The sequence below is a fragment of the Alosa pseudoharengus genome, unplaced genomic scaffold (genome assembly GCF_046254945.1).
Source record: "Alosa pseudoharengus isolate Yale_2024_CS ecotype anadromous, Long Island Sound unplaced genomic scaffold, YU_APseudo_1.1 YU_APseudo_1.1_scf_20, whole genome shotgun sequence".
Lineage (NCBI taxonomy): Eukaryota > Metazoa > Chordata > Actinopteri > Clupeiformes > Clupeidae > Alosa > Alosa pseudoharengus.
The window spans coordinates 21509481-21535716 of record NW_027468664.1 but is presented as its reverse complement, the minus strand read 5'-3'; the positions used below and the strand labels follow the sequence as shown (position 1 = coordinate 21535716).

The 26236-nt window shown below is 43.3% G+C and overlaps 1 protein-coding gene across 3 annotated transcripts in view; it reads left to right on the top strand.

Moving 5' to 3' along the window:
* The window catches only part of LOC143136256 (sodium- and chloride-dependent GABA transporter 2-like), a 36600-nt gene extending 10583 nt beyond the window's left edge, over positions 1 to 26017 (top strand). Inside the window, exons 1-15 of one of the 3 annotated variants that reach the window (XM_076296859.1) lie at positions 9949 to 10375; positions 11279 to 11549; positions 11649 to 11783; positions 12778 to 12918; positions 13348 to 13435; positions 14010 to 14142; positions 14500 to 14634; positions 15569 to 15672; positions 17167 to 17291; positions 17811 to 17923; positions 19252 to 19389; positions 21654 to 21756; positions 23855 to 23955; positions 24456 to 24626; positions 25374 to 26017. In XM_076296859.1, coding sequence (XP_076152974.1) covers positions 11345 to 11549; positions 11649 to 11783; positions 12778 to 12918; positions 13348 to 13435; positions 14010 to 14142; positions 14500 to 14634; positions 15569 to 15672; positions 17167 to 17291; positions 17811 to 17923; positions 19252 to 19389; positions 21654 to 21756; positions 23855 to 23955; positions 24456 to 24626; positions 25374 to 25508 — 1827 coding nt within the window. In that variant the 5' untranslated portion in view covers positions 9949 to 10375; positions 11279 to 11344 and the 3' untranslated portion in view covers positions 25509 to 26017. Of the gene's footprint in view, positions 1 to 9948; positions 10380 to 11278; positions 11550 to 11648; positions 11784 to 12777; positions 12919 to 13347; positions 13436 to 14009; positions 14143 to 14499; positions 14635 to 15568; positions 15673 to 17166; positions 17292 to 17810; positions 17924 to 19251; positions 19390 to 21653; positions 21757 to 23854; positions 23956 to 24455; positions 24627 to 25373 lie in introns of those variants that run through there. The other 2 variants (XM_076296857.1, XM_076296858.1) reach the window with 2 other exon arrangements.
* The last annotated feature ends 219 nt before the right edge of the window (positions 26018 to 26236 follow it).

The following is a 26236-nucleotide window of genomic DNA, read 5'->3' as shown; positions in this document are numbered from 1 at the left end:
TTCATTCATGCTCGAGACCTCAGATGTGCTTTCAGTGGCCTCCTGAACGGCACCAATGCACACACAGACATGCAGGGTCGCAAGGAAACAAAACACGCATCTGTGCAAGGCCAGGAGTCAGTGACTTTGGCTAAATTGTAAACAGCTGTTGGCTTCAACAGCAGAACAATTTGTATAACTTAGCCATGTAATGATTTAAGCGGGCTGTTAAAAAGTCAAACAGTGGGACTACCTGGCAGAATTGCGGAGGAAGCTGCTTTCAAACATTGATGTACAAAAAGAAATCAAAATCCCGTCAGAAAAGACTCCCTAATGTTGACTTCATTGCTATTTTTCTGTATTGAGTCTTTGTTGGCTTAATTCCAAGCAACACTGTTATCACAGGCGTCTTAGTCTGAAAATCATGTCTTTATTATGACCGCCGCTAGCATAGCTAGCATAGCGGTCATATAGGGATTGTCAAAGTTTTTTTCTTTTTATTATTTTTATTTATTTTTTTGTCATCAATTTCCTGAATTGTTGGTCAACGAGACCTGGGACACCGAAACACCGGGGCACATGAAATTTGGTGAGCATGTAGCCCCACTAGACTTTTACGGAAAAATTGTTTGGTGCCCAGGCCCCCACCCCCCCAACTCACCGAGTGGTTAGTGGAGTTTGTTGACTATTAAAAGCAAATATATCGGCGCAATGTATGATTTCCAGCTGTCTTATTTGCTAGGCCTATTGTGGAACTATTTATTCAGACACCTCACAACCGTGTATAAACTTCTGCTCAATATTTGAACCTGAAGCATAGACGGTGGCGCAGTAATATCAACGTGCAAAGAGTCTTCCAACAGAAATCAATGGGATTTTACAAAATGTCAAATAAAACACAACTGTATTTCGCTACGCTACTTGTTTTGGAACATCAACAAACACCACTAACCACTCGGTGAGTTGCACAGTTTTGAAAACGAACGTTAAGGGTTGTTTTAGGACATGTTTGAGTAGCCTACTACAGTATGCCTGTTGGCAGCCACCCTGAGCAGTCAAAGGCGATTTAAAACGAGTCAGAAAAGTCGAGACAGGACCAATCGTCAAAATTTTGATGTCCACCACTCTAGTTCATCCAAAACAAACCAGAAAAGGGCCTTAAAGTGCTAAAAACCGGAATTTTCCTTTAACAGCAAGCAGCACAACTTCAAAAATCGCATCGGTATTTTCAGTGGCGCATTTTAAGGATTCTGCCTGCACGTGAGACCTTATGGAACAGGGATTCCACTAAACCTTACTTTACTAAAACATGTTTGCTTTACTAAAATCTGTTTGTTTCAAGGCTCGAAACATTACCTATGGTGTAATAAACAAGAAAAAAAGGGGGCTAGTGTGCAGATATACCTTGTGATTTTTTTCGGTACCATGTGAGGGGAATAAGTCTCAAAGTGATTTTGGCAACACCCTAGAGTTAGAAAATAAGTGATAGCATTGCATTGGTAGTAGCTTTTTGTGTGTTATCACCCTGTTCATGTCTATTTTACGCTTATGCAGGGATATATTATGGGTGAATAGGCTAATAAAAATAAAAACTAATCAATATCTCTACAAAAGTTCCACAGCTGATTATTTACATTATGTCAATATTGTTTTGTATTGGAAGTTTTCTGAAATATGTATTATGTACTAAATACTATGCAAATGAGCCATTATCTAATGAAATGTGCAATAATTTGCATACATTTCAAGTACAGAAATCTTAAAGGTGCTTTAAGCGATGTTATGCGGTTTCTCCTCATAATCCGCAACCTCCTTTATAAAATACTTGCAGGGTTGCAGCAACGTTGTACAGAGAATGTTGTCATTTGGTACCACAAGTAACGAGGCAGTAGGGATATGTAACGATTACCGGTGTAACGGTAAACCACGATAAAAATGTTGACAATAACAATTAACGTTTTCATTTCAAATATCATAATTATCACGTTTGATTACCACGGTGTGGAAACCATGTGTTTAATACTTTCCAGCTTCATTCGAGCCTGCTTTTGACATAGGCCTGGTACAATGAAACAAAACTGGTACCCTACTGATTCTGTTGTCTAATTGATGGATTTAACCATGATTCGATTAGGCTACACCTTCTTTCAAAAGGCGAAAGGGCAAAACCCCAAAATGTGCATTGTATCATGTAGCCACTCAGCATCTTTTTATGTGCACGTCCTTCATGGGCGTAGATTTAGGGTGGGACGCTAAGGACTAGTCCTAATCAATATTTTAAGATGACAAAATTGTCCCCACCAATATTTTAGCGAACTTATTTGTGCTGCTGATCATTCCGACAGCCAGCACAACAGTACAAGAAACGTCGTCATATGATTTGCTGAAAAACAGGGGGAGGGGGAAGGGTTATCTGACATGCACGCTACAGTAGGCCTACACGCACGGAGAGTGTCAAAGGCTACTGTAGGCCTACTTGTTTGCACCGTCAGTCAAGCGAGTGTGTCAACGACAACGGTAAGTTAGGGCTGTCTGTCAATACATAGCCTATCCCAAAAAAGGCCAGAGTAAAACATTGTGATATTCCCTTTGCCCTTCAGCATGTACATGTTTGCCCCTTTTTTTGGTTTGTAGATCAGCTTTGCCACCCCAAAATACGAAGCTTTCTCATTGCAGTCTAGGCAAAATAATTAGCCATACAAACTGACAACTGGTGACCAGGCTTTCAAATGCGTATTTTACTGTGTAAAATAGCATTAGCTGTTAGGATATTACCCAGGATATTGTCACAGCTAAGCTAGCTTCTGTAATCTTTCAACCAAAGTTAGGAGTTATGTTGAATAAGGGTGTGCCGCACGGACAGTCACATAGGCTATAAGTCACCATCACTGACTGTTAGGCTAATTGGGCTACCAATCTTACAGTCGCAATAAACAATGGATCCGAGACATTTTCCTGTTCCTATATTCTGTTTATGTAGGCTAATGTATTTGTAAATCTAGCCTGCACAATGTAAAGAAATAAAAGATAATCTGGTGCATTTCCATACTCTGGTACATAGAAATGAACATTGCGAGACACTTATGAATTCCAAAATATGAAAAAGAAACCTATAACAACCATCACTTTCTATGTGTGTGTGTGTGTGTGTGTGTGGAGGGTCAATCAAATTCTATGATTGCCACTGATGTGAATGATCTCACACATCACACAAACCAAATCAAATTTTAAAAAATCGCAATAGTATCGAAATCGAGATTCTTCACTTGCTATTGGCATTGAAACAATAATGTTGGTATTGTGACAACAGGAGTTGTGGATGTGTCCCTACCAAAGCTGAGACCAAACCTACGCCCTTGGCGTCCTCATAAATCCATTCCACTCACGTTATCAGGAGAATACCGTAGCCTAAAGTTTTATTTTGAACACTTACTGGGTATCACTCATTGGATCCAAATAACAGAAATAGCAAACTTCAAGTCATGGTATGTTAAGTTGAGCTATAAGCACATAGCCAGTTAAACATGACCAAGGAAAAAGTGAATGGGGCAACACACAATGCCACAGTAACATGCCACACACAATGACACAGTAACACAGCAACAACCACATAGTGAAATTTGCTGACGACACAACTCTGGTGGGTCTCATCACCAAGGGCGACGAGACTCAATACAGGTTGGAGGTCGACCTTCTGACCACGTGGTGCAGGGACAACAACCTCCTGCTGAACGTCAGCAAGACCAAGGAGATTGTTGTTGACTTCCGGAGAGGTCACACCCAACACCTGCCACTGACCATCGAAGGTGCTGTGGTGGAGAGAGTGAGCAGCACCAAATTCCTGGGGGTGCACATCAGTGAAGACCTCTCCTGGACCACCAACACTGCATCACTGGCGAAGAAAGCTCAGCGCCGCCTGTACTTCCTGCGGAAACTCAGGCGAGCAAGTGCTCCACCAGCCATCATGACCACATTCTACCGAGGCACCATTAAGAGCATCCTCTCCAGCTGTATCGCTGTGTGGGGCGGAAGCTGTACTGAATACAACAGGAAAGCCCTGCAGCGCATAGTGAACACAGCTGGAAGGATTATTGGTGCTTCACTCCCCTCCCTGAAGGACATTTACACCTCCCACCTCACCAGCAAGGCGACCACAATTGTGAGTGATGCAAGTCACCCCGCTCACAATTTGTTTGATCAACTGCCCTCTGGGAAGAGGTACAGAAGCCTGCGCTCCCAACCCACCAGACTCACCAACAGCTTCATACACCAGGCTGAACTCTCTCCCCCCTCCACCCTCAGCTACATAACATCCTAGACTTTGGACCCACAATGGCTGCCTTGCACTACTCCACTTGCACTACTCCACTTGTACACTTGCACACTTTGCAACTTGTTGTTGTTGTCCTGTTGTCCTGAAAACACTTCTGAACACACTTCTGCTGCTCTTACATAACTTGCACCACTATGCCACTTGCATACTCAAACAGAACTACCTCAGCCATTTATTGGCCTGACTTTTGCACTATTATATTGACTGTCTACTGTATGCACAATTGCACAATTTCAACTCAAATTTTGCTGCTCTTATTTTCTTCATTGTATGTGCCTTCTTATTTTTACATTTTATATTGTTTACTTGAATGTTATGTTTGTCTGTGGACCTAATTGGTAAAATATGTCTTGTCTCCACCGTGGGATAGTGGGAAACGTAATTTCGATCTCTTTGTATGTCTTGACATGTGAAGAAATTGACAATAAAGCAGACTTTGACATTATGCTATGAATTAAGAATGCTCAGCTCAGCCAGGTTTGTTTGTGCAGTCAGGGTGTAGGCCTATGAATGTGAATAAAAAATATGCCCCTCTCCAGTAGCAATGTCCAACTTAAAATCACCAGAAAAAGGAATCACATCTACTCAGTAACAACCCCCCCAGCACCCCCAGGTGAAAATGAGTTCCAGCGTCCCTGGTTAAAAGTTGCCTTTTGATAAGGTTTTGCCTATATTTCTGTAAAATAATAAACAGTGTCAGACTTTATTTTAAACTATTTCAGCTTGTGTAGGTCTATCAATGCTTTCTGAACATATTGAACACACTTTTGAAAATAAACACTTTTTACCGAGAATAATAATAATAACTAGATGTACCGCAGAGCGGTACAAATTATGATCGCCGCCCAGTCCAGCACATTTTTTCCAGAAAAATCAGTCACACTTGTCATTTTGTGTTCATTTCCTACTTTGTTCCTTTTTTGTGTGTTTGTAATTGAGTGTGTGCAGAGTGTGTGGTTGTTTTTGTGTATATGTGTTTTGTGTGTGTTTTTTTGTGTGTGAGTGTGTGTGTGCATGTGTTTGTGTATGTAGGTGTGTTTATGTTTGTGTGTGTGTGTGTGTGTGTGTGTGTGTGTGTGCGTGCTTGTGGGTGTGCCTGTGTGTGTACCTGTGTGTGTGCATGTGCATGCATGCGTACATAAGTCTACTGTGTGTGTATGTGTCATACGTATGATTACTGTGAATGTATGTGTGTGAATATCTGTTTATGCACATGTGTGCATTTGGAATGGGTTAACATGACCCCTGGAGGCAAAAAATTGATCATCCTAGGCCCTACGGTTCTTAAGATATTCACAGAAAACACTGTTTGTGTACGGTCACTAAATATACACATAAATTATTTTATTGTAAGGCCCCCATTAACGAAAGTACACAAAACTTGGCATGCATTCGGAGGGTGTCATAATGATCCTACACTTTCAATTTCGTGCAGTTTTGACCATGTCAGCCAGAGATATTGTGATGAAAACACCTAATTTTTTGCTTTTTAATTTTTAACTAGGTGGCGCTATACATGAAATAAGTGGTAATGGGATGGGTTGACATGCCCCCTTAAGACCAACATACAAAAAAAGGTGGACCTCCTAGGCCCTACGGTTCTCGAGATATTTACAGAAAACTGTCTCCGGCCACCTACAGGCCAGTTGGTGTATAGTAACATAAATTAATTTATTGTGTGGCCCCCCATGAACGGAATTCCACGAAACTTGGCGTGCATTCAGAGGGTGTCATAATGATCCTACACTTCCAATTTCGTGCAGTTTTGACTATGTTAGGTCACAGATACCTGCGATTACAACACCTCCTTTTTACTTTTTTGTGTTTAACTAGGTGGCACTATACATGAAATGAGTGGTTATGGAATGGGTTGACATGGCCCTTTGAGATCAACATACCAAAAACAAATGGTCCTCCTAAACCCTACGGTTCTCGAGATATATTCACAGAAAACTGTGTCTGCCCTACCCTCCTTTCGGGGGTGCAGTCAGGGCTCGAAATTAACTTTTTTTCTCAGTGTCCCGCAGCTGTCCCGAATTCTACTTGGCACTGTCCCGGACTTAAACACCAGTGTCCCAAATTCAGGTTCTTGTTTTTTTCCCATTCTACATAATAAACAGCATAATAATCAGTAACTTGCATCAATTAACTCGTTCTGGTCCACCATGTCAGTTCTGAACAATTTATTAAACACCATTTTATTAACATTAATCATCTGCTGTTTCACTCATTTTCAGAGATTGCGCTTTTGGCTCTTTTTTGAGGTTGCACTAGACGTTCTCATTGTCCATCGTTCCGTCAATAATCTATTTTTACCTATGATTTTCACGTGTCTTTAGTAGCGTGGGAAATTACCACGAAGCTGTCAGATAGATTACTCTCCTGCCGCGCTCTCACCCTCTTGTGCACACTGAAATGCGTTCCCAATTAAATAAAGTAGTTAGATCTGCTGCAACTATGTATCTCGATGTAACAAGCTGTTTTGACATTGTAAACGTTCTCTAAGAAGAGTGTAAAGCAGTTTGCAGTAGCCTAAAGTTAACCACAACGTCGTCTATTGCTGGAAAAAATAGCGAGCGGCCTATGATAACCTAATTATGCTCGGCAGGCCGGATTAAAGTGCGTGGCTGACGTGATCTATGATAAACTAATAAATGCTCTGGGGGCCGGATTAAAGTGCGTGGCAGGGCACAGTTTGGACACCCCTAGCCTTAGAACTGCCACAGCGAAATGTCAAAAGCTAACTTAAATAACTGTTTTCATTGTTATAGGCTACTTTACAACACTATCGTTTTGTCAAATCGCAGTTGCAGTAGGCTATTTTGCTCAGCATGATATTGGTGACGTGTGTCTGAGTGTCACTGACAGAAAACACGCAGCGTTTTAGTCAGAGAGGACTGTCATGTCGTTTTTTTTAGAGCACCAGTGTAGCCTCACCTTAGGCCTACACGATCAGTCAAAAATGTTCACAATGTCATGAAAACAAATGCCATTTATCTGCCCGCTAGTTAGGTAAGTTAACCTCTATATCGGAAAGTGACCCATTAGGCTACCGCCCGTGCCCTATTTTTGTGTCGGCCTATGAGTCACTTAATATTCATTTAACCAATACGGCGGATTCCTAAGGAAACGCAAGCATCCAGCTCATTTGGCTCATTACTATATTTGTACCAAAAATAACATTGTAGCCTACAGTGATTTGAAGAGCGGTAGCCAAAACAGTGTTGTGAGGCTGCATGTACAAAACAGATCAGCTGGCTAACGCTGCTTTTGCCAGCTGCCCATTAAGCCAGATCAAATTTTGTATAATTTTATTCAGACGAGAAAGATACGTTTAAATTTCCATGTGAACAGTTTAGGAAAAAAGTACCTATTTTGAAATTTGCTTTGCCATTTTTTCTACTGTCCCAGAGTTGTCCCAGACATCATTCTATTGTGTCCCGGAAGCATTTTTTATGGTCCCCGGGACGTCGGGACATCGTTAATTTCGAGCCCTGGGTGCAGTCCAGCGGGGGAGCTACAGTTCAAAACGAAAAACGATGGTTCCATGCTATCCATATGGGGTTACATGCCCACCAAGTTTCGTCTATCCCGGTCTTTCAGTGTCCCGGGAATCCTTGACGGAAATTTTGACATGCGAAAAATAAAAAAAATAAAAAATCTGATAAAACAGAGATTTAGAATTAAAGGTGCTCTAAGCGATGCCACGCATTTTTTAGGCTAAAACATTTTTTGTCACTTACAGCAAACATCACCTCACCATCCGCAAGCTGCCTGTGTGCTGAATACACTGTAAAAAAATGTGCAACAAAAACAACCTGGGGCAAAACATAACAAACTGTTCCAGCAAATCACAGACGAGATGCTCGTTTAGGAGAGTTTCAATTGCACAGGAGGGAGGGGGAGGAAGAAGCAAGCTAGCTCTCTGTTTTGTTTAAATGTCAACAGAAGTGACGTTACCCAGCATCGCTTAGAGCACCTTTAAATAAAAATGAGTTTTCAAAAGAGTAAAATAATGTGAAGAAATCAGTTACAAGATAAAAGTAAGTTAACTAAAAGCTCTTACAAGTATGTTTTCAGGTCTATTTTAAAGATGTTTACAAAATTTGCCTGTTTGATGTACAGAGGCAGGGTGCATAAGGGATAAAAGCAGCTTCTCCGCTTTGCTTGTGGAGCACTTAGGGCACAATTAAAAATTAGCATGGGAAAATCTAAGGTTCTATTGTGGCTGATAAGATATTAAAAGTTCAGATATTCTGTATATGAAGGTGCTATGCCATTTAGAGCTTTGTAAGTCATTAACAGAACCTTAACATCAATTCTATAGGAAACAGGGAGCCAGTGCAGTTCAGCTAACACAGGGTGGATGTGCTCTCTCTTCTTGGTCTTAGTAGCAGCAGAGTTCTGTATGAGTTCCAATTTCTATATATGTTTTTTGGACTACTGGGCTTTGCAGTAGTCTAACCTACTAGTGATAAAGGCATGGATTAATTTCTCTGCATCTTTTTGTGTTAAAAATAGGAATAGGCCTATGAGCAGAAATTGGGGGGTGTCCCCATTTTGGCCAATTTGTCCTCACTTTTAGACACAACTTGTATACACTGAGGCTCCACTTCCCCTTTTAAACACAACTTATGACTATCAACTGGTCTTTTCAATGTACAGTATTTCTGCACAGAACTGTATCAAGCTGAAAAAGTAGGCGTCCCTTCTATTCTCTAGCTGGGTCACAGTTGCAGCATGGTTCAAGCCTGAGAGACCTGAAGTTATTATTAATAATAATTATTATATAATTCATTGTAGGAGAGCCTTTCATTAGGATATCAGATAGATATGCCTATTTAAACACAGTATCTCACCTTGATCAGAGCTTTCCAATATGCTAAATATAAGAACACATTTTTGTGTTTGTTAAAAAAGAATATCGGCTGATTTATCGTCTATCAGTTTTTAAAAATCCTCAAATATCTAAGTGAATTTTGGTCTTTAAAATCCCATATCGTCAGGCTCTACCTTTTACACTGTACTCAGACTTAGAGATAACAACTGTGTAGATGATGAATAGAAGTACCTTTTCCACACAGAGAATTGATAAAGAATCAGACTGATACGTAGAATCGACAATGGCATCATTGATAAAATCCTATCAATTTTCGTGTGTGTGTGTGTGCAGGTGTGTGTGTAGGCTTACCAATCAATCAGCAATTCACCAACAAACAGGATAACTATGATTGATCAATATAGTAAAAATACATTTGCATAGGTGTAATAATTAAATTTTAATGATTTACATAGTGAAGTAATTCATAATAGATTTATTTTTATAGTGCTTTTCTAGATACTCAAAGACGATTAACAACAGTTTTTTACGTTGGTACAAACAAACAGAGAAGGTACATAGACAAGGTTACGTAAACAGAGAAAAGAAATAACACATTTGCATGGACAAAGCAGAGGATAGCTAGAGAGGTGGGCAGTGAAAAAAAGAAAATTAAAAGCTAGAAAAATCTTTTAACAGGAAAAAGCAAGTTCTGAGAGGTGAGTTTTGAGGGCCTGTTTGAAGGATAGTAGGGTGTTTGATGTGGTCAAGGAGGGCACTCTAGAGGGAGGAGGCAGCAGCTAGGTCCCCAGGTCTGAAACCCCAGGAATGAATAAATGAAAGATCAATTAAATAGATAGATAGATAGATAGATACTCTATTCATCCCAAGGGAAATGTGCACATCTACACATTTCTTCAGTAATCTTAATAGTAAGCCTGCATAACATAGAATAAGTAGTACCACTAATGGTAGTTCTTCAAGAGAAAAGTGATCCGAACATTCTTTACAGGAATGGAGAGATCTCTGTTGTGAAACTCAACGCATGCGCAATGTTTGGTTCAGTCATAAACGTGTTTATACCAGAAACGACCCACGAAGGGGAAGAAATTTTACATTTTAAGGAAATTTAATTCATGAAACTATCAAATTCACCACGGAGACTACTATGCATTGTATGTTGGCGTGGGCAGAAACAATAACAATGTGAACACGGATACCACGAGGCACCGGCAAAAACATTAGTAGGTAACGGAATTAACAGTTCAGTTCATGTTCCTTCTGGTGTGTTTAACGTATATTTTCAGGTGTCGTGCATGTAATTTCTAATCGCAACCTATAAATCACTTTTCCGTCTTTATAAGGCATTTCATTTTTAACACATTTGACGGACTGAATAAGAACAACTTGCTGAATGAAAGACATTCTCCTCTTCACAAGTCAAACGCGGTGTCCTTCGTGTTATAACCAACTGTAATCGTTACACAAGCCTTCCAGCTACCCATCCCCTTACGCGCAGCAGGGGTCCATTTCGTAAAAGGCGCGCTGCATAGGAACTCTGGCTATTGCCTACTCCTTGGCGCATGTTTGTTGGTGTTCCCCATGTATTCCGGTATGTTTTAAGTTATAGCATATTGTTATAGCATATTGTCTGTGAGAAGACATGCTCCCGTTTACGTCACGAACACACTCAAATCACGTGGGGGCGGGGGAATATCACATGGCAGTGCTAGAGCAACTGGGAGCAGTTGTGACTGACCGGCGGCATGGGGGAAAGGATCACGTTGCCTACCCTTTGTTGTGGAGTGGTTGTAAGAACGCGTTTGGGCTATAATAACACATTTTCTTTTGCCATATTTATTCTAGATGCGTCATGGTTGTGTCCAGGGGTGATTTGTTTGTATGTTTCGCTAATCTTTCCACCCTTGGGCTGCCACAAAAAAAACTACCGTTGCCTGGTGAGCTCAGATAACACAGGCACACGCCCGACTCCTGTGTCGAAACGCACAACTAGCGGAACATGCCACTCTTAAGTAACGCACCTGCTATAATTCTGTGTAGGCTATCTAGATTTCCAGTCTTGTCGGTGTGTAGGCAAGTGAATGCACATCTGAAAGCACACTCTCTCCTCCTCTCATCTCTTTTAGGGGTGTGTGTCAGAGAGAGAGAGAGAGTGGAGTGAGGAAGAGCGTGTGCGTGTGTAAGTTACTGTGATGGCAGTGGATCAAGGCGTTGTACTCAAGAAAGATGGCGTGCCGGAAAAGCCTTTGGATGAGCGAAAGAGCTTGGACAAGACATCCCTGCTGGAGCGCGGGCAGTGGGCCAGTAAGGCCGAGTTCCTGTTGGCCGTAGCAGGGCAGATCATTGGCCTTGGCAACGTCTGGCGCTTCCCTTATCTCTGCTACAAGAATGGAGGGGGTGAGTGTGTTTGCATAGTGAATGACCATTCTCTATTTAACACAATAATCATTACAAACATGTTAATCTAAGTAGCGTGTGTGTGTGTTTTGTGCACAGGAGTGTTTTTCGTGCCGTACCTGCTGTTCCTGTTACTGTGTGGGGTTCCATTGTTCCTACTGGAGACATCACTGGGTCAGTTCACCTGTCTGGGCGGAGTCAGTGCATGGAGGAGTATATGCCCTCTCTTTGGAGGTAACTCCCACACACACACAGACTCAGAAATGCACGCTCCTTTGTTAGAGACATTTCACAATTTGGGGACTGTTGCCATACAGGGTTCTATTGCACAAAGAGCACAGCGCATCATTCATCATTTTGTGATGAACTGCTCTTCGTACGCAGAATGCAGATAGACATAAATGTACAAGATGTAAACAAAGCCGTGCCTGCTCACCATTTGCACACTAAACTACTCTTGCTCACCATAGACAGTTTTGTAATACTTCTAATCAAGAATATGTTTGATGATAAGTTGCAAATGACAGGGGTGTCGTTAGCCGTCCTGGGTCTTTTGATTGTGAATGAGTTGGAGAAGAAAGTAAGAGGAGAAACCGCTTGATTAGATCCAGTCATCCGAAGGTCAAAACACACTAACTACCGGGATCGTACTCCCTCAGGGAATGCCTGATTATTACGCTGCACCTCTTGGCAACTGGTAGGCAAGTCAAAATAGCCAATCCGAGCAACTCTTTTGCCAACGGCGCAAACAAGATGACGGAGGTCTGTCTGTACTGACGGTATTGTGCACACAGGACTACAAACGCTTATCGTCAGGCCCGTTGTTAACAAAAATCTGACCGTTAGCTTGGAATGTACTGGGGTTTAAAGGAGAATTGTGCGCAGGGATGAGGTGACCAAGGTTGTGGTCAGACCTTCCCAGGGGGTAGGAGGGGGATGATTTGTATTCCTTTATAGTGATTCCATAGAATAAGTCCAATGTCTTATAGTCTCTATCGTGGCATGTGTACTATTTTGAATGACTTAAGTCCCAAATATTCTGCACTGTGTGTGTGTGTGTGTGTGTGTGTGTGTGTGTGTGTGTGTGTGTGTGTGTATGTGTGTGTGTGTGTGTGTGTGTGTCTGTCTGTGTGTGTGTGTGTGTGTCTGTCTGTCTGTCTGTCTGTCTGTCTGTGTGTGTGTGTTTGTATGTATGTGTGCTTGTGTGCGTGCGTGCTTGTTTCCTCAGGTCTCGGTTATGCCAGCCAGATCATGATTCTGCACGGTTGCGTATACTACATCGTCATCTTGGCCTGGGCTTTCTTCTACCTGTGCTCTAGCTTTCAGAGCGTGCTGCCTTGGTCCCACTGCAACAACACCTGGAACACAGGTAGGCCTCCCTCCTGCAACACACCTGGCAGCCATCAGGTGAACATTCCGCCTGCATTAACAGGCAGGCAGGTGTAACCAGGTGCAACTGTAAGGGCGGTCCCTGGAGAGATTTATGGGAAACATGCCAAACAGCTCTTGAACCAGTACTGCCTTCAGGTAGTTGATATTTGCCCTTCCATTCTCCTGAAGCACAGCATTGTTTGCCTAACATTGTTGTAAAAGTATATTTGATTACAATTACAGATTGCACCTTTATTGAACACACCAATTATATGTTAGATTATATGATATTGGGTGTATGACTTAGTGTAGTGCCATTGTGTAGTTATACTGTAAGTTTTGCTTGTGAGAAAGTGATGATTCATGTTATTTCACATGACTGATAATGCAGTGATCAGATGATTGAATGTTTTTTTTTATGTAACAGCGGCATGTGTGGAATTTGATAGACAGAACATCACAGGCAATGGGAGTTTGGTGGAAAACGCCACATCTCCAGTCATGGAGTTCTGGGAGTAAGTGTGTCTCTCTCTCTCTCTCTCTCTCTCTCTCTCTCTCTCTCTCTCTCTCTCTCTCTCTCTCTCTCTCTCTCTCTCTCTCTCTCTCTCTCTCTCTCTCTCTCTCTCTCTCTCTCTCTCTCTCTCTCTCTCTCTCTCTCTCTCTCTCTATCTATCTATCTATCTATCTATCTATCTATCTATCTCTTTCTTTCTCTTTGTCTCTCTTTCTCTCTGTCTCTATCTTTCTCTCTCTATCTCTTTCTTACTCTCTGTCTCTGTCTCTCTCTCTCTCTCTCTCTCTCTCTCTCTCTCTCTGTATATGTCTGTGTGTGTGGCTGTGACTGTGGGTTTTCAAGCTGGAGTGAGAAATTGAGAGTGAAAGATTGTGCTTGTATGTGAAATGTGCATGAGATCAGGATTTGCTCTGATTATGGTCTGTGTGTGTGCATGTGTGTGCGTGTCTGTGTGTGTGCGTGTGTGCATGTGCGCGCGTGTGTGCATGTGTACGTGTGTGTGTGCGTGTCTGTCTGCGTGTCTGTGTGTGTGTGTGTGCGTGTGCGTGTACGTGTGTGTGTGTATGTGTGTGTAGGGAAGAGGTGCTGAAGCTCTCCCCCGGCCCTGATCAGCTGGGTTCAGTTAACTGGCGTCTGGCTCTCTGTCTGCTGATAGTCTGGGTTGTCTGCTACTTCTGTGTGTGGAAAGGTGTCAAATCCACAGGCAAGGTGTGTACACACACACACACACACACACCGTCTTCCATAAGTACTGTATAAATACCCCTACTTGCTTTAGTACACACACACACACACACACACACACACAATGCTCACAAACCTGAAACTCAGTCTAACATGCGGAACAATATCAGACTCTCTTACACTAAGCCTCCATGCTGACTAAATGCTTGACTAATCATGTTAGATCAATTAGAGACAGAAATAGCCTCCAAAGCAGTTCAAACATGTGCCAAACAGAGGCCTTTTCATAGTCTCATGGTGCAGCAGCCTTATTCAGCCCTGTCACCTCACATTCGTCATCTCAAGTGTTTTGTGTGTGTGTGTGTGTTTGGGTGCCTTCAGGTGGTGTATCTGACTGCTACGTTCCCGTATGTGATGCTGTTTATCCTGCTGGCCCGTGGGGTCACTCTCCCTGGGGCCTCGACCGGAATCATCTACTACCTCAAACCCAATCACACGCGGCTTGCTGACCCCCAGGTAACCTTGAGCTTATTTCATACACACACACACACACACACACACACACACACACACACACACACACACACACACACACACACACACACACACACACACACACACACACACACACACACACACACACACACACACACACACACACACACACGGGGCAGCCGTGGCCTACTGGTTAACGCTTCAGACTTGTAACCGGAGGGTTGCCAGTTCGAACCCCGACCAGTAGGAATGGCTGAAGTGCCCTTGAGCAAGGCACCTAACCCCTCACTGCTCCCAGAGCGCCGCTGTTGTTGCAGGCAGCTCACTGCGCCGGGATTAGTGTGTGCTTTACCTCACTGTGTGTTCACTGTGTGCTGTGTGTATTTCACTAATTCACGGATTGGGATAAATGCAGAGACCAAATTTCCCTCACGGGATGAATTGCCAGTAAATGATTTCGTGCAACTTTTTTTCATCATGAGTGGCAATAAAGGTGAAGGCACCTATATATATATATATATATATATATATATATGTATATATATGTATATATATATATATATATATATATATATATTGTACACAAACACACACACACACACAAAGACATATACATATCTGACAGAATTCTATGCATATCCTAGCTCCCAAAGTAGCTCTGTGCACTACAACCCAGATTTACTGTGTGCGTGTGTAATATGGATCTGTGTATGTGTGATGTGAATAGTGAATGTGTTTATGGCTGTGTTATATGAGTCAGTGTTTGTATGGTGTGTGTGTGTGTGTGTGTGTGTGTGTGTGTGTGTGTGTGTGTGTGTGTGTGTGTGTGTGTGTGTGTGTGTGTGTGTGTGTGTGTGTGTGTGTGTGTGTGTGTGTGTGTGTGTGTGTGTGTGTGTGTGTGTGTGTGTGTGTGTGTGTGTGTGTGTAACATATGCCTGTGTACGGGTGCGTGTAGGTCTGGATGGATGCTGGAACTCAGATATTCTTTTCCTATGGCATCTGCCTGGGCAGCCTCACTGCGCTGGGTAGTTACAACAGATACAACAATGACTGCTACAAGTAAGAGTTGTCTTCCACACAGTGGTCTACTGTTCATCTCTCTCTCTCTCTCTCTCTCTCTCTCTCTCTCTCTCTCTCTCTCTGTCATGTACTCACACTAAGTATGCTGAAAGCTCTGACCGCATGCTTAAAGGAAAGAGCACACACTTAACAATAAAGATTGTTACAACAGTTTCATTCTAAAAAAAACAAACCATTCCTTAAACAACAAAGTGTGTCTGAACTATGCATTGGATCTCATTTGGAACTGAATGCTTTGCAGCCTTTGCGAACATCTCTCTAGAGACTTTTAAACTCTTTCCAGCCCACAAAAAGCTCTTTTTGACCCACCATGCACCACGTGGCCTTATTCCTGCTGTATAAATTATGCCGCTAAACGAAGGCAAATTAATTAGTCCGGGAGGCACAGCTGGCATCCAAGTTAATGGCTTTCGGTATTAATCGTGAGCTTGATACAAACGTTTGGCTTTCGCCTCAGCCGGCAAATCCATGGAATGGCTCCAGACATTACTGTGCCTGCCCTAGACACACACACACACACACACACACACACACACACACACACACAAACACACACACACACACACACACACACTACTGCTTACATTTCTGGGATAATTTTGTAGCTTGAAGAAACTGCGTCAGTTTTTGGACCAAAGAATGTCAGGAATGGGAGCAGAGCCCAAGCGCACCACATGTGCCACCTGTGAACAGGCTAATGCAGAAAAGCTCTCTCCCCAAAGGCGGGTTAGAGCCCCCCCCCTGCCACCCTCCACCCCTATGAGTCCGAGAGTGACCTTTATAGGTCACCTTTATAGATTGGGACAGGGAGCGAGAGTGAACCTTGTTTCCCTTGACTACATTTGTCTCTGAGTAAAAAGTGGCATTTATTTTGTTTAACTTTTTAACAATTGGGGGCAGCCAAGGCCTACTGGATAGCGCTTCGGACTTGTAACCGGAGGGTTGCCAGTTCGAACCCCGACCAGTAGGAACGGCTGAAGTGCCCTTGAGCAAGACACCTAACCCCTCACTGCTCCCCGAGCGCCGCTGTTGTAGCAGGCAGCTCACTGCACCGGGATTAGTGTGTGCTTCACCTCAATGTGTGTTCACTGTGTGCTGAGTGTGTTTCACTAATTCACAGATTGGGATATGTGCAGAGACCAAATTTCCCTCACGGGATCAAAAGAGTATATATACTTACTTACTTAATATATATACTATACAGTTTGTTACATGTCACATTCCAAACTCTAGTGTTATTATCTAACATATTATTTTAAAGGACTAGAAAGGTTGCAGCATAGTTCCAGCATAAGTCCTGGTGTTATCAAGCTTATCTGCTGTCATAACTGCTGTTGATTCATGCTTGCCCATGCCTGTTTGTCCTGTGATTGATCATGTTTCCCTAATTGTGTCGTCACACTCACCTACGTTGTTCAGTCGTGGATTCTGGTTGGCTGATGAGTGTCGGTTGATTCTGATTGGTTTTGGCAGAGATTGCTTCCTGTTGTGCCTGCTGAACAGTGCCACCAGCTTCCTGGCTGGCTTCGCCATCTTCTCCGTGCTGGGGTTCATGGCAGAGGAGCAGGGCGTCCGCATGGATCAGGTGGCCCAGTCAGGTAGGAATGAGAATGGATATTTGAAGAAAGAGGATGGATTGATGGATGGATGGATAGATGGATGGATGGATGGATGGATGGATGGATAGATTGAGGTCTGCAGATGGATGCATTTGTTTTGGAGGAGGCGTGTGGTGTGGTGGCATTTCATACGATTACACAAGCATACACTGTGTTTGGAACATCTACTCATTCCTGATGGTAATTGGTAAAGTGACCCACTAATGAGAAATGCAGAACATTAAACCACATATTGGAATATTGGACATAATGCAAAACATTAAACCACATATTGGAATATTGGACATAATGCAGAATATAGACATAATGTTCTAATCCACTTTCTCTCAATCCCCACATAGTGAAAGTTAATAAGTTAATAACTATAGACATCTTATGAGCAGTCTAGTATTTAGCATGAGGTGAATTTGGGAAGTTTTGTGCACTGATGTGTGTGTGTGTGTGTGTGTGTGTGTGTGTGTGTGTGTGTGTGTGTGTGTGTGTGTGTGTGTGCATTAGGACCGGGACTGGCATTTATAGCATTTCCGCGGGCCGTTGCTATGATGCCAGTACCTCAGCTGTGGGCTGTCTGCTTCTTCCTGATGATCATCATGCTGGGACTAGACACACAGGTACTCACAAAGCACACACACACACACACACACACATAAATACACAGTGATGGGCAAGCTACTTGATATGTATAGTGAGATAAGCTACCAGCTACTCTACAATAAATTCAGCTTCACTACACAGAAGCTACCACCAATAGAAATGTAGCAAGCTAACTTACAAACTGTCAAAAGTAGCTTGATAGGCTACATTAGTAGCTACTTTCAGTTAATCAAACTGCATGCCAAGTCAATGCAATTTTAGTGATCAACACAACTGTCAGTCAGATAAAGGCTAAAATATGATTTATTAATTGAACAATAGCAATAATACACAAAAAATAAATACAAATCAGAGCACATATAGTTCTAGTTACGCAAGAATGCCTTTTGAAATTGTAAATAAAATAAATAAAGTAAGAAAATGTTTTTGCTTGCCTTGTAGGCCTACTTTTGAAGGTATGGCCACGGTGTAACATGGTCATGCTGTTCAACGGATCTTGGGCTCTCTGCCATTCTGTCTTTTTCCTCCAGTGTCTGTGTGTGTGTGTGTGTCGATTACTGTCTATGGTGTGTCGTCACCGTGAACATTAGTCTGTAGGCCTACGCATGCGCTTGTACCCGGCGTGTTGTCGTCGACACAGAAACATACTGTTTTCCTAATTTATGTGTTTGATGGCTGTAGGGAAACTCTGTTATGCATGAAAGACAGAAATGTCCAGGAGAAATTAGCTTTCGAGGACGCTACTGCGCTACTTGTTCAATAAAGGAGCTTAGCTACTGAAAAGTTACTTGGTAAATAGCGACGTTACTGCCAAGCTACTGACAAATGTAGTTAAGCTAGTACTGCCCATCACTGTAAATACATAACCTATATACCCACACATACATTCACTACACAAACCCACAATACACACACACACACACACACACACACACATACTCACAAAACACACACACACACATACATACATAACCTAAACCTACATACTGTACATACACATACACACTAACACACACAGATATGCACATCATACAAAGCACACTCAAACATACCTCATTGGCCACACACCCACTAGCCTGCCTGTTTCAAGCTCACTTTTTGTTGTTGTAAACCTAAAATGCACGTATAGTGGTACAAATCGAAATTGCTTAGCTCTTTTTCCCCATCACCTGATTTTGGCTGCGCTCACTCTCACTCTCACTCAATATTTAAACAGAGCCTCGCTTTTGTGTGCTGGCCATTTTATCAGTTAATTGCTAGCAATGCAGGCTTTGGCATTGTGTCCAATTGATGTTTTTGCATGTGTTTTTAATAGTCTGCATTTTGTTTTGTGTGTGTGTGTTAGTTTGTGAGTCTGGAGGCGCTGATGACGTCGGTGTCAGACCTGTACCCCACGCTGGTGCGTCGGGGCCACCGCCGTGAGCTGTTGCTGCTCGTCATCTGCGTGATCTGCTTCCTGGTCGGCCTGATGATGGTCACGCCGGTAATGCAGCGTCCCCTCTCTCCACCCTCCCACCTCTCTGGACCCCACTGACCCTCACACTCAAATCAGCCTCTCCTCTCCTCCTTCACTCTCTCTCTCCTCTCCTCTCCTCCTTCACTCTCTCTCTTCTCTCCTCCTTTACTCTCTCTCCTGTCTTTTCCTCCTTCACTCTCTCCCCTGTCTTCTCCTCCTTCACTCTCTCTCCTGTCTTCCTCCTTCACTCTCTCCCCTGTCTTCTCCTCCTTCACTCTCTCTCCTGTCTTCTTCTCCTTCACTCTCTCCCCTGTCTTCTCCTCCTTCACTCTCTCTCCTGTCTTCTCCTCCTTCACTCTCTCCCCTGTCTTCTCCTCCTTCACTCTCTCTTCTTTTCCTCTCCTCTCTTCCTTCACTCTCTCTCCTCTCCTCTCTTCTTTCACTCTCCTCTACTCTCCTCCTTCACTGTCTCTCCTGTTCTCTCCTTCACTCTCTCTCTCCTCTCTTCCTCCACTCTCTCTTCTCTCCTCTCCTCTATCACTCTCTCCTGTCCTCTTCTCCTCCACTCTCTTCCTCCTCTTCTCCTCCACTCTCACTCTTCTCCTTTTTCTTTCATGTTTCTTTGTCTCCAGCCATTTCCCCATTGCCTGCCTCTGTGGCCTAATCCCAAAGTCCGGACTCACAGACTTTGCTGCGCATTCTCGCAAAATTCATAGGGGCTTAGGGCTGTCCCAATGTCACAGTTCAAAGGGCGTGAGGGTTTAAGTACACACTTACCGAGCCCACATCAGTGCGGACTTCACCAAAGGAAATTACCCACAGTTTAAAGTGTTGTGACGTTTACCACAGAGACCATAGGGAAATCCGAAAAATGACAAAGGTAAACAACTGCACGACACATGGCCAGCTTGTAAAACAAGAGTTTGATAAAATGTGGAATCAGGCGGCCATCTCCTGTGCCTTGGCCGTGTGAAAAGCAACAAACTTAAAATGAAAATTCCCAAACCGGCAAGTGTCAGCAACATCTTTGTTATGAAACGTCACCAAGGAAACCTCATGAAGTGCTATCACAAACCCATTTATACCTATCTGAGCCCATGTAGCCTCACACACTCACTCACTTAGCACCTGAGATCTATTAACAGTAGGTGGTGAAGAGGCAGACAGACTATGCGGAGAAGTCTATTTCTCCTCTTCCCTTGAACAGTTCAATGGCCCTGGGGATGAATGACTTCCTCAGTTGGAGACTTCACTCACTGCCTTGCACAACAGACAGACTCTGTGGGATCAACCCTGGGGATCAATAAAGTATCTATCTATCTCTATCTATCTATCTATCTATCTATCTATCTATTAAGTCTGTAAGTCTTTAGTCCTTAGTGCTCAGGGCTCACGTTGGGATTGAGTCTGTTTCTTGTCTTTCCCTATCTTCCTTCTCTCTGCATCTCTGAGACACTACCCATTGCCTGCCTCTCTCTCTCTCTCCCTCTTTCTCTCCCTCCCTCTTTCTATCACACACACATAGTCAGTCACAAGACACACAGGCTGATAACTTATACAACAAATCTTTCTCTCTCTGGGTCTCTCTTTCTTTCTCTTTCTCTCTTTCACTCTCTCTTTCTCTCCACCCTGTTGACATCACCCGTCCTTTGCCTCTGAAGCTGATGTTGGCCCCAGTGCAGCAGATATGTAGTAAATGAGTGATCATAGCTATAGTAAGTCACAAGACACACACACAGGCTGGTAGCTGATAACTTATGCAACAAATCTCTCCCTCGCTTTCTTTCTTTTTCACTTCACTCTGTGTGTGGTGACATCACCCGTCCTTTGCCTCTAAGCTGATGTTGGCCCCAGAGTGCAGCAGATAGATATATGAACTCCAGTGTGAGTCGTCCAGGCCTATGCTGCTGAGTCAGCCGTTCTTTGAGTAATATATAAACATGAAAAACAGGAGGAGTTAGATATGATCAAAGGTATATTAGCGTGTGTTATCAGCTGCCATCTGGTCCCACTGACCCACTTTCCATTTCTCTCTCATCTAGTTTTCCCATTAACACTGCTTTAATGTTTTTTTTATACTGGAGAGTTTCTTCTCCATGTCTTTCATTTAATCAAATAACTCTTTCTCTCGCTTTATCCCCCCCCCCCTTTTTCTCCCCCTCTTGCTCTCTCTCTCCCTTTATCTCTCTTTTTCTATTTCTCTCTCTTTCTTTCTCTCTCCCTGTCTCTCCCTCTCTCCATCTTACTCTCTCTCCCTTTATATTTCTCTCTCTCTCTCTCTCTCTCTTTAGGGAGGGCTGTATGTTTTCCAGATCTACGATCACTTCTCCTGCAGTGGAGCCAGCCTGCTGTTACTGTCCATCTTCCAGTCTGTGGCCGTGGGATGGGTCTACGGTAGGGGCCCCCACCTCCCAGTCCTTCACTGTAGAACCACACTGTAGTCCTTCACTGTAGAACCACACATGCTGCAGTCACATCAACGTTGCACTTACGATCTAACCAAACACACCCATCACTCAATCACAGAACATACAGTATGACATCTAAGCTGTTTGTTCTTACAGTCTGTATTTGTTCACAATTCATTTGTTCATAATACATTGCTTTTCTATGATGCTTACAGTAGGCTTGCAGCACAGGCAACATAATGAAAATATTTACAGTATATTGAATCATTGCACGTTTTGATGATAAGGAATGTGACATCAATTCTGCTGTTGCTCCTCCCATGGGACATTTTCAATACCTCAGCCACCGACAGCTATAAAGCTGCACTTAAAAAAAAAACACGGTCTTAATAAAACCAAACAAAAAGACCACTGATCGGTCCTATCCATCGCCGACCATGCAACACTGTCAAGTTGTCCTCACAAGCTTAACACCTCAGAGTGAAAAGTAATATACAATTTTTTTAGCGACAGGAACTCTAGTTTAGCAAGAAGTTACAGTTTGGAACATAGGATGAGAAAATACATTTTTGCATAGTGATTTCAGTAGTCACAAAGGGGAACTAATGCAGAGAGCACTTCATTAGAGTTTCACAAGTGGCAGCACACACAACACACACACACACACACACACACACACACACACACACACACACACACAGTTACATGCGCACAAACCCAGACAAACACACTCAAATGCACTCACTCTGTCTTTCCTGTCCTCTGAAACTCTGTTAACTGACTCAAACTCAGAGCTTCAACTCACAAAACAAACTGACCTGACCTCACAAGGTGCCCTTTTTTCAATGCTGGCAAATCCCACTGCACCATGCCCACGCAACCCTCTCCTTACCACACCATATCGCACGGTAAGCTCCTAACACTGAACTACACAACCCTAACTCTAACACACACACACACACACACACACACACACACATACAAACACACACACACAGACTGATAGAGACAGACCGACAGACCTGACAAGCACACTGTCAGTTATGGTGGATAAACACGAGAAGGGCTGAGAAGCTCACCGCGCCTCTTGGAGTCTTACCTGACTGCTCACGGTTTCCTTCTCGGCTCCCCGGAGTCTGTCGCTGCACTTTCTTGCTCTCTCATCGCTCTGCAGGTGTTTGTTTCTGGAGAGCGGAACTTAGGGTTGGGGGGGGGGGGGGCTTCTGCTGGGGATCTTCTCAGGAAACACTTCAGACAGGAACGTAAGCCTCTTAGACAGACGGCAGGCAGACCAACACACCGCTGGGGAGACGGTGTGTCTGTGTTTGTGTGTGTGTGTTTGTCTGTATATCTTTGTGTGTGTGTATTTGTCCTGGGCATTCATTTTGACAACAGCAATGCTGTGCAGATTCCAGCCGACACACACAAATTCCAACACTCACACACAAACACACACACACCCTCATATATCTCGGTTCAGCTGAGGACACCAGCCAGAAATAATTTGCTGGCTGAGCTCGAAATGATGTTTCGGTCAAACCCACTGATACAGCGTTACGTAACTCTCGTCCCATCCCATTCTCCGTGTACGCCCAGTGTTCCTCCCCGGAGTCTGTCTTTCACTCGCCGAGTCCCACAAGCCCCAGCTGTTTCCAAGGCCCCGCGGCAAGGCGGGCGCTGCGCTTCATTCAGGAGGACTAGCCAAGACGGCTAATCTCGTTTAGCCGCTCTTTATTGTTTTGGTACCATGGGGCTAGCTGTCTGTCTGTCTGGCCGAGGAGGAGATAACCGTTTGCACACTTTCACTTAACAATGGCAGCTGCTGATGTTGTTTTTATAAAAATATTATTTTGTGGAAGCAAAACTCTCAAAAACGTTCCTTTTTTTATTTTTTCTTTATTTTGTCGTTCTTGCAGGAATTTAAAAGTCATTGCTTTATAAGTATATCACACTGCTTTTACAAAGCCCAGTACACATTTGTCAGATCTATAAACAACAGGAAACCCTCTAAAGACTCCTCTCTCTCCCTCTCTCTCTCTCTCCCTCTCTCTCTCTCTCTTTCTCTTTTTCTTTCTCTGTTGCAGGCCCAGATCGCTTCTCTGAGAACATCAAGAGCATGATCGGTTACTCGCCCTCCCCCGCCTTCCGGCTGTGCTGGAAGTACCTCACCCCCACCGTCTGCATTGTGAGTGACCCCATGACCTCTCCACTTTGACCTTTGCACCTGTTGCAGTAGCTCATGTAGGGAAAAAGGCAAAGTCTGCATCACACACACACATAATACCCAAAGGACTGTCTCATAGATCAAAGGCCTGTCTGAACGCTAACAAAACACACGCCAACACTACTAAGGGAAGCATCCATCCACACTTGCCACACAAAATTATGGAACTTAGAGACTCCCAATCTCTCTCTTGCAGTAAATCGCTTAATTTATATATTTCGGTCCTAACTGTAGACCTTCCTCAGCCACATAACCAAACCATATCAACCTTTGCCTCTTACAGTATGAATGACTGCTTCTTAGATGGATAGGCCTCTGTCAGACGCACAAGTGTCTGTTTTTCTTGCACACCATTAACATTGCCATGCCCATGTTGTCATTCTAATAAGTACTTGGGTCAAATGCGTTTGTGTGCGTGTATTGTTTGTCTAATATTTTGTGTGTGCGTGTGTGTGGCTCAGGGAACATTTATGTTCTCTCTGGTGCGCTGGGCCCCGCTGGATCTGGGCAAAGGCGTGGTGGCCCCTACGTGGGCCTCGGGACTGGGCTGGCTCCTAACGCTGTCCTCAGTGTCCATGCTGCCACTCTGGGCACTCTATGCTCTTATCAACACACCAGGCAGCTTAAAACAGGTTAGTTAGTCTCTCTCTCTATCTCTCTCTCTATCTCTCTTTCTTTCTCTTTCACTCTAGTCCTTGTCTCTCCCTTTCTCTTTCACTCTAGTCCTTCTCTCTCTTTCTCTTTCTCTTTCACTCTAGTCATTCTCTCTCTCTCTCTCTCCCTCTCTTAAATTCAAAAGGTGCTTTATTGGCATGACAAATAGTTGGACATATGTATTGCCAAAGCAATTGTTACATAAATGTTATGGGACAAATGTATGCATAAGCAAACGGACATAAACAATTACATAGGTATATACAAGAGGTCTCACTCTGTCTCTCATTCTCACAGATCACTCTGTCTCACCAGTTGTTACAATATCATGTTATCATTTCGTACGTGTGTTTGTTATATGCCTGTGTAGTGCGACCATGGTGAAATATTGGATGGTAGAATTTGGAGCAGTTACAGCATGAATGGCATTTAACATTTCTAAACCAAGCTCAATTTGTGCTTGAAAGCCATGTTGTGAAAGTGGAATGGCAGAGATATGTAGAGGTCAAGCTTAGATCTGAGAGGAAAGACTGGTAAACATAGCCTTGCCAGGGCTGACATTTGACATGCTTGGTTGACGGCTATTTCAAAGAGGTGTCTCCAGACAACTTTCACCATGTAATTCCCTTCTGGCCCTGCAAGACTTAATCCCCTGTGTTTGTGTGTGTGTGTGTCTGAGTGCTAATTTGAACGTTTTGTGTGTGTTCATCTTTTGTCTCGTGCAGCGCCTGTGCCTTCTGTGTCAGCCGGCTGCCGACTCTCCCCTGGCCCACAAGCACCTCGGCAACGACTGCGACCTGACTCTGGACCCCAGCACATACCCGACGTCCGAGAAGCTTCTCATGGGCGGCGTCATCTAGAGTAGCCCTCTCGGCTGGAAACTGGACTGTGTATGTGCGTGTGTGTGTTTGTGTGTGTGACTGTCATTGGTGCTAAAGGGTGTCACCAAAAAAGTTTACGGTAGTTACCTGAGAGTGAGTGTGTGTGTGTGTGTGTGTGCTGTTGATAGGATATAGTTACTCTAATAGCGCAAAAAAAAAATAGTAAACAAGTAGTTTATTTTTGTGAGCACAAATGCGTAATTTAGTTGCATTACATATATTCCTGAAACAAACAACCCAAAAAAAACAGAAAAACAAAACAAATATTCTGAAAGCATGGTGAAAAGGTACTAATTATGTTGGAGATATCCAGTTTACTGAAACAATGCTTAACTCCACTCCAGAAATCTTACAGTCTCACCACTAGCTTGAGATTTCCCCACCAAAAAAGAAACACTTTTTGTGTTTTTGTGTTCCATTGTAACTGTTGAGGGGAGGGTTTTTTTTGTACTCATTGCACAATAAAAAATGTCATTATACTCTTTAAATCCAGCTTTAAGATGTCCTGAATATAAAAGAACAGTGTGTGTGTGTGTGTGTGTGTGTGGGTGTGTGGGTGTGGGTGTGTGTGGGTGTGTGTGGGCATGTGCCGATGAGTGAAATCACAAAGACAGATTCGGTCACCAAGACAAAATGCTGCGAGAGATTGATTTAAAAACGATATTTTATTTCATGTATTGCACCAATATCTGCCATATGTTTCGACA